Below are 9,401 nucleotides of genomic sequence, written 5' to 3' on the forward strand. Positions count from 1 at the left end.
CACCATGGAATACTATGCAGCCATAAAAAAGGATGAGTTCGTGTTCTTTGCAGGGACATGGATGAAGCTGGAAACCATCATTCTCAGCAAACTAACACAAGAACAGAAAATCAAACACTGCATATTCTCACTCATAAGTGGGAGGTGAACAATGAGAACACATGGACACAGGGAGGGGCATATCACACAACGGGGCCTGTCAGGGAGTGTGGGGTGGGGAGGGAGAGCATTAGGAGAAATACCTGATGTAGATGACAGGTTGATGGGTGCAGCAAACCACCATGGCACATGTATACCTATGTAACAAACCTGCACATTCGGCACATGAACCCCAGAACTTAAAGTATAATTTAAAGGAATCCTAATACTTCTCATCTTCCTTTATTCCCTATTTTAGCTGGTCACACAACACTCACAAATCAGAAACCTGGAATTAACCTAAACTCTGTCTCCCTCATTTCCCATATAAAAGGAATCCTCAAATTCCACCCGTCTAATGGGTCTTGAATCCATCTTCCTTTCTTCATTCCTCTAGCTTTTTCTTTTTTAATCCTTTCTCCACAGTGACAATAAAGTGATCTCTAAAAAACAGAAGTTTAATTGTGCCTGTTTACTGCCTTAAATGCAAAGGTTTGCTATTACTCACAGAAAAAGCCGAGTGCCAGGTTGTTAATCACACTCTACAATGCCCATTATATCTAACTCCAGCCTCATTAACTGCCATACTTCCTCCCTTCCACAACAGCTCTTTATTCTCCAAGAACACTGAAATATTTGTAGCTCCCTGTAGAGATCCAGTTATTTCAGGTATCCATATATCACACATTTAATTCCCCTGCCTATAACATCACTTCCCATACCTTAGGATACCTGGAACCTTTTAGCTGATTTTCAAATTCAGTCCATGCATTACTCCATGATGATCTCCAGGAAGCCTTCCCAGGTCCTCTCTTAGAGTTAACCATTCCTTATTTTTTTATACCTCTCTATCTTGAACATTGCTTGGATTATTGCATAGATCACACCACATCGTACTCTATTTGCTTAGATGCCTGCTACCCTACTAAACTGTGAGCTCCCTAAATTACTAACAAATGTATTCCACCAACTATCTTAGTGCATGACGTATGGTAGAAGTTTTGCGTTAGATGAATGAATAAATAAATGCATATATAAATCAACTAAATTTAAAACTGAAAATCTCTTTTTCCTTTTCTTAGGTATCTGCATTTATTCAACTCAGGTTTTATGGAAGAATTTAAATAACATAATGAAACAAATTTAAAAGTTCAGGCAGTAGGGAAAGGAGGTCACATTTTCTGTTCTATAGCTTCTTCCATGTTTTTCCAAGACCACAAATTCTCTAAAAAACTAATAAATAAATAAATAAATAAATTCACACACTGGTTCTCATGGAAATGGTAGATGTCACTCTACAGAAAAAAGGCTGGAAGGGAATTTGGGATTAATTATATTATTATTTTCCCTGTGAAATTTAAATATCCCACAATTGGTCCCAATTCTTTTAAAAGTCATTGCATGGTCTACTATTTAGTTTATTACTGGGTCCAATTTGAAGGCAAGCATGTGCCAAAACTTTTTCCCCTAATGTATCCTATTTTACTATAATATTTTCCTCATATCTACCACAGAAAGCTCTGGTTGCAAGGTTATAGTTTAGAACTGTAACCATCTTTTATCAATTGAGTTATTAATTATACATGTTTCCACAAACACCATAGGTCCCAAAATCCAAGGAAAAATCATTTAATACAATTAATGATTTCTGTTTTGTGTGATTTTAACCGGTGATTTAAGGTTTACAGTATACATCTTTAACTTATCACAGTCAACTATCAAATGGTATCACACCACTTCATGTACTGTATAACAGACTGAAAACAGTGTAATCCCATTTCTCCTCTCCCAGCCTTTGTATTATTGCCGTTACATATTTTATTTCTACGTGTGTTACAAATCTCACGATGTAATATTATTATTTTTGCTTTTAACAGTCAATTATACTTTAAAGATATTTTAATATTAAGAAAAAAGTCTTTACCCACATAATGACCATATCAGGTATTCATCATTTTGTTGGGTAGGTCCAGATTTCCATCTATAATTTTCTTCCTGCTTGTAGAACTTCCTTAAGTATTTCTTACAGTGCAAGTCTAATGGAGACGATTCTTTTAGCTTTTGCATGACTGAAAAACATCTCTATTTCATCACTGTTTCTGAAAGGTATTTTCCATAGGTAAAGAATTCCATGCTGACCTGTTGTTTTTTTTTCTTTTGGTAAAGAATGAAAAGATGTTACCCTACGGTCTTCCCGCTTGTGTTGTTTCCAAGATCTATGGTCATCTTAATCTTTGTCCTGCTAAATGTATTAATGATGTGTACTTTTTTTCTGGCTACTTTTAAGACACTCTATCACTAACTGTAAACAATTTGATTACAAAGTACCCTGTAGTTTTCTTCATGCTTTTGTACTTGAAGTTGGTTGAGCTCTGTGGATTTCTGGGATTAGAATTTTCATCAAAATTTTAAAACTTTTCAGCCACTAATTCTTTATTTTTTTTTTTTTTTTTCTCTGTCACCCAGGCTGGAGTGCAGTGGCCGGATCTCAGCTCACTGCAAGCTCCGCCTCCCGGGTTTCCACCATTCTCCTGCCTCAGCCTCCCAAGTAGCTGGGACTACAGGCACCCGCCACCGCGCCCGGCTAGTTTTTTGTATTTTTTAGTAGAGACGGGGTTTCACCGTTAGCCAGGATGGTCTCGATCTCCTGACCTCGTGATCCGCCCATCTCGGCCTCCCAAAGTGCTGGGATTACAGGCTTGAGCCACCGCGCCCGGCCTAATTTTTTTTTTAACTATTCCTACCCCCAGGGACTCTAATTGTTCTTGAAGCTGTCCCACAGTTCACTGATACTCTGTTCATGTTTTACAGTCTTTTTTCTCTCTGTGTTTCATTTTAAATCATTTATATCATTGTTTTTAAGTTCACTAATTTTTTCTTCCACAACGTCTATTCTGCCATTAATCCTATCCAGTGGTCAGATGTTGTAATTTTCATCTCCAGATGTTTGATTTGGATATTTTATATCTTCCATGTCTCTATTTACCATGTTCAATCTTACTATAACTTCTTATACATACAGAACACTATTATAAAAACTGGTTTAATGTCCATTTTTATTAATTCATCTGTGTCAATTCTAGGCCAGTTTTGATTGATTTTTGTTAGGTTTTCCTGCTTCATCATGTCTGCTACTTTTTTATTGGATGTCTGACATCATAAATTTTACTTTGTTGGGTGTCAGATGTTTTGGACACATACAAATATTCTTGAGTTTTGTTCCAGGATACGGTTAAGTTATGAGGAAGCACTTTGATCCGTTCTGGTCTTGTTTTTAAGTTTCATTAGGTAGGACAAGAGCATCATTGTCTCGAGTTAATTTTTCCCATTCCTGAGACAAAAACTTTCTGATTATTCCTTCTGATGCCCCATGAATTATGAGGTTTATCATCCTGACTAGTGGGAATAGCACTATTCCTGGCTCTGTGTGAGCTGTGAAGGCTGTTACCTCTAATCCCGTTGTCAATATCTAGTAACACTGAAATTGTGCACACCTATGACTCAGAGCTTCAGTTACAGAGAAAGAGTTGAAACGTGTATTAGTAGTCAACTAAAGGGCTATTCAGTGCATCACTGTTTGAAATACTGAGAAAGGTAAAGCTTCCTGAATGCCAATCAGTAACAAATACATTAACTGTAATAAATTCACATGATAATTATATGTAGTAGCTTAAATCAGTGAACCTGAGTTATATATATATCAATGTGAAAAGATCTGGAAAACAACGTTGAGTTAACCCGAAAAAAAGCAAGTTGCTAAATGAACTATATATTAGAATACCATATATGAAAAAGCTTAAAACAGAGACTACCATTAATTATATATAGGTACATATGGTAAAATTACAGGTTAGTCAAGATACTGTGGTAACAAACTTCTGCACAACACAATCTCAATGGCATAACAAAACAAAAGGCTTTCATCTGATTCATGCTGCATATCCCATGCTGAAGGTAAGGAAGGAAGGACATTTTGCTCATCATAGTCACTCTGAGACCTAGGTTGAAAGAGGTTCTGTTACCTTCCCCAGTTACTTTAGCATAGGGAAGTGTGAGCAGTAAATCACTTGCAGGTTCTGAAATCTTTCATCTGGAAGGGATACATGTCATTTCCACTCTCACTTCATTCATCAGCAAGCAAATCACAAGTCCACTCTCAACTTCAAAGAGGCGCAGGTAAGTACTATCTTACCTTGTGCTCAGAATAAAAACAACAAGAATTTGTGAACAGCTTTAATGATATAATTGCATAAATTGGAAAACATGCACCAAATTCATAAGTGCTTGCCCCTAGACAAGGAGGCTGGGAGGGAATGGAATCAGAATAGTAGAAAGTGAATTTCAATTTGTTTTTAATCTCAAGAAATTCAACAGATCTACATGAGGGCTCTAGCTATGTATATACTTTGTAAAGACAAAATATTACCATTTGATAATTTGGGAGTGGATGTGTACATAGTGATTACATTATCCTCCATACTTTATTTTTATTGTCTCAAAAGGATGCTTTTGAACAGCTACATATTACATGCATAAAAAGGAAATAATCTAGTCTTTTAATCTCACAGATATAAAACTAATACCCAGAAAACCTAAGTGAGTTTCTCAATTTCCCCAGCTAAAGGTCAAGTCACACAATCTATTCACTAAGTCAGTAAAATACAATTAAAACCAAGGAACTTTGAGCCTATGAAGAACATTTGCTGTAACAGAACATTCATTATAACAATTCATAAGTCTCTAGTAATACTACATTCATTTATGTAATTAATATTTAGGATACCAATATTACCTTCAGAAAACAGATTGTGTGGATTACATTTGCATGATTTAAGACTTAAAAATTCCATGATTAGCTTAAGTATGAAAAGCACTAAGCTTTTTTGTTCTATGAGTATATGGAGAATCAAAATGAAATTAGATACTTAAAATAGAAACCTTACCTGTTCGTTTATTTCTGTCCACATAACAATACTTTAAGTCATAGTCTTTCAACAAATCATGAACTTCCTGAAAGAGAAAAAAACACGAATTCAATAAACACCTAAATGCAGTTACTAGATAATCTAGCTCTATTAGCCTACCACCACTACCACCATTACCACCACCATGTCCCATGTAAAAACAAAAAATTATTTCATGGATCTCCATTACTTACTTAAATTACAGGTATTCCAGGTTCACCAGACATCCTACACATAGCCCCCAATCCTGCTCAAATGGAAGATTCACTATCTCATGAGTACACCATGCACTGTTCTCTTTCTACTCACACTTATTCCTTGACGTAGCACAAGGTAAACATGTCACTAAATTTCCCTAACTTTGCCTGAAATCACATGCATCTTTATGAAACCTCAGCTCAAATGTTCTTTCATGAAATAGCTTCTGATAATTTTCCACAGAATGTGACCTCTCCCTCCTTTATGCTAACAATGGTCATAACTTTGTGTATGCCTCTCTTGAGGAAATAAGTATTATATTTATTTCTATTTCTGCATGCTACATATACAGCTTTAAACAAGTAATATACCCGTAGGTGCTTACAGCACAAACATGTAGAAAAAATAAATTGTAAAAATATAAAAATATAATCGATTGTAAACCTTAACTTAGAGATCCCTAGATATGAAAAAACCAACTACTAAGGCATAGCAAGCAGTTCCATTTATTTCCCCTTGGCTCCCCAAGATGTTTAAACTGGTTTATGGTTCATTCTGTTTCTATTACCAACATAGCCTAAACTTTTTTTTCTGATAGCACAACCTCTATCCACTTGGGTGCCTGAAAGAGTAGATTTCCTTTATTTCCCTAATCCTGTTAAACTGACAGTACTTAGGAACAGAAACTGTAATTTACATATTTATATATTACCTGCATTGCTTTGCATATGGTAGGCACTCAAACACACATTAGACTGAATATAATTGTTTTGCTGTTAAATCAGTACGTCACCCTGAAACATTTTACTCATAATACATAACAGATGCAGTTACCATATATTCAAAGGAACTAGACCCTCACACAGGTAGACATTCTGACTCCAGGTCGGAGTTACAGCCAACCTGTTCTATATTGCAAACGAATATGCTAAACAGACACAGGTGCTACTATGTTAAGCATATAACCGAAAATGCTCAATTCAATAATAATCTTATTATTGCTATTATTATAGTTATCATTTGTTTAGCTTTTACAAGGTATCACGCACTGAACTCACTTATATTAAAAATCAGGAAAAACAGAGTAAAGTTGCCAAGGACGTATAGCTAGTAACTTGCTGAGAGGAGATTCACTCTATCCGTCCAGCTCCAAGGATGACACTCAACCTCTCGGTCATATTGACTTATTTGCTCCAGCATTAACTTTTAAAACAGTACACTATCATTAACAGTTATAAAAGCAATACCACGAGTGCCCTAATAAGTAATCATATAAGTAATGTAGAAATGGATAAATACGAAGACAGTTAGAAGTTGAAAAATATTCTCCTTTTTAACCCAACCCAAGAGGGAAAAAAGAGTGATATGATAGGCAAAGTATAAAAACAAAGCTGAGTGAAAAAAGATAATCCCCTATGATATGAAAGATAAAGTTGATAATTTAGTATTCTTTATTACCAGCCAGTATTAGAAATTTTTAAAAATACATACACTTATCAATTTTGTAAAGTAGTGCTTGCTGACTCATATGGTACTATGCTCAATTACAAAGATCAGTTCACATATTACTATGGTAATTTTTATCTTGCAAGCTTCAACATTTTCTTGAACTTACAAAAACATCTACTGTACTCTTTTTTTTTTTTTTTGAGACAGAGTCTTGCTCTGCTGCCCAGGCTGGAGTGCTGTGGCTGGATCTCAGCTCACTGCAAGCTCCGCCTCCCGGGTTCACGCCATTCTCCTGCCTCAGCCTCCCGAGTAGCTGGGACTATAGGCGCCCGCCACCTCGCCCGGCTAGTTTTTTTTTGTATTTTTTAGTAGAGACGGGGTTTCACCGGGTTAGCCAGGATGGTCTCGATCTCCTGACCTTGTGATCCGCCCGTCTCGGCCTCCCAAAGTGCTGGGATTACAGGCTTGAGCCACCGCGCCCGGCCTACTGCACTCTTTATTAAGAAAACATCACTGTCTTAATAGCATAACATATGCATCTTGCCAAACAACTAATTTAATACTTTATATAGAAGGTGACACAGTTTTTTTTTGAAGGGATCCAGTGTGTGCTTTTAGTTGCACAGAATCTAATCTCTCATTTCACTGGTTAACAGCCATCAAATGCTAGATAAAGAAAACATGATACTGCTCTTCACATTATCAAGTATCTGTAAACAAATGGCACGTTATGTTACTCATTCAACTAAGAGAATTACCTAAGAGAGCTTAAGTATTCAAAAGTGCATTTTGCAACTTAGAAATTTTATGTTGAAAACACCCATATTTTTACTCATAGCTCTTCAATGTATCAGATGTGGGATACAGAGTTTGCCAACTGGGAAACCTTACAAAGCTTCCTACAAAGAAAAACCCAATTATTTTTCTCCATGCCCTGGTTGCTTTGACCCAGGCAAAAGTGGGTCATCCCTCAATTTGAGCCTTGGTAAGTCGGCCAAATTAAAAACTTAAAACCTGAAAGAGAGTCCCAATAACCATTTGCCAAAATATTTCTATGCTCCATCACACGTAACTAAAAAGACTAAAATTAGAGCCTCCCTATACTAACCTAGCTTTATAACATTTCCACTAACTTACTGATTTTAAGGAATGAAGGAGCACCTTTGATGAAAACACTTCGTCATCTGACTGCCAATGTCAAGTTAATAAAAATTGGTATTAGATAGCTTTAGTAACCTATTTCCACACCAGATTCAGTATCACCTGCTGAAGTTAAGTGACAAGTTTTGCACATATGAAATGCTTTCTAGAGAGACGATCAATAGTTTCCATGGCAAAGCAGTCAATGACCTCATCACCCCACCCTCAACAAAAAAGTTAACCATTGTTCCAGTTGATCTAGACCTCTTCGATGAAGCATGGCCTTAGTTATAAACCTGAATTACATTATCTTCTAAGCCCTTCACAGACTTAGTTTCAGTTTTTAAAAAAATGTTTTAAGAAATGTTTTCATAGATTAAAGCACACTACTTTTAAATTTCAGTGCTTTGGACTGGAAATGGAAGCACATGTTTTTGTTGATTTTCTAATTTTTATGTAATTTGATAAAATGAAAAGATGAAACACCAAACATCTATTATTAGTAGTAATAAACAAAATAAATACCCAGAAACTCACTACCAAACTTGACTAGAACACTGACAACACTTGCATCCACCTCTGCATTCCTTCACTATCCCATTCCTCCACCTTCCTCCTTACACGTAGGTCTCTATCTGTACGTAGGCATGTGGCCCCAAACATTATATTGTTTTGTATTACTCACTTTTGAGCTTTATACAAATGGTATTATGCTATTTTTAATCTTCTGTGCCTTGATTCTTAGACTCAATATTATGTTTCTAAAATTCACTCATTCCACGTGGCCATCATTCATTTATTCACTGCTGTTTGCTATGCCATTCTGTGACTATAGTATAATTTATGTATCCATTTTACTATGACTGATTATTTGGTTTGTTTCCAGGTTGTTGTTCACTGTTTGTATTTTTTAAAAACTACCATAACATTCCTGTAAATTTCCCTCATCCCCTGGCATTCATGTGCAAGAGCTCCTCAAGGAGAGAAATTCCTGTGGTGTACGTATGCAAATGATCAACTTTATAAGGAAGTGCCAACTTGTTTGCCAGAATGATGTACCAGCGTACAGTCCCATCAACAGTAGATAAAAGTCCTGCTGGGGGAGGGGGGAGGGATTGCATTGGGGAGTTATACCTGATATAAATGATGAATTGATGGGTGCTGACGAGTTGATGGGTGCAGCACACCAACCGGGGCCTATTATGGGGAGGGGGGAGGGGGGAGGGATTGCATTGGGAGTTATACCTGATGTAAATGATGATTTGATGGGTGCTGATGAGTTGATGGGTGTGGCACACCAACATGGCACAACTATACATATGTAACAAACCTGCACGTTATGCACATGTACCCTATAACTTAAAGTACAATAATAGTTAAAAATAAAGAAAAATTTTAAAAAAAGAAAAAAAAACAAGAAAAAAATGAAAACAAAAACAAGAAAAAAAAAGAAAATATCTAGTATGAGGAGCAGAAGGAGAGAATAATGAAGAAAGGTGAACAGAGCATAAG

The 9,401-nt window shown here is 36.2% G+C and overlaps 1 protein-coding gene across 1 annotated transcript in view; it reads right to left on the minus strand.

Moving 5' to 3' along the window:
- RAVER2 (ribonucleoprotein, PTB-binding 2) overlaps window positions 1–9,401 on the minus strand; it is a 96,152-nt gene that overhangs the window by 68,070 nt on the left and 18,681 nt on the right. The window contains exon 2 of the mRNA XM_011940807.1: window positions 5,082–5,148. Within this exon, the coding sequence (XP_011796197.1) occupies window positions 5,082–5,148 (67 nt within the window). The remainder of the gene's footprint in view (window positions 1–5,081; window positions 5,149–9,401) is intronic.

This window comes from Colobus angolensis, unplaced genomic scaffold, assembly GCF_000951035.1.
Source record: "Colobus angolensis palliatus isolate OR3802 unplaced genomic scaffold, Cang.pa_1.0 Scaffold102, whole genome shotgun sequence".
NCBI classification, from domain to species: Eukaryota; Metazoa; Chordata; class Mammalia; order Primates; family Cercopithecidae; genus Colobus; species Colobus angolensis.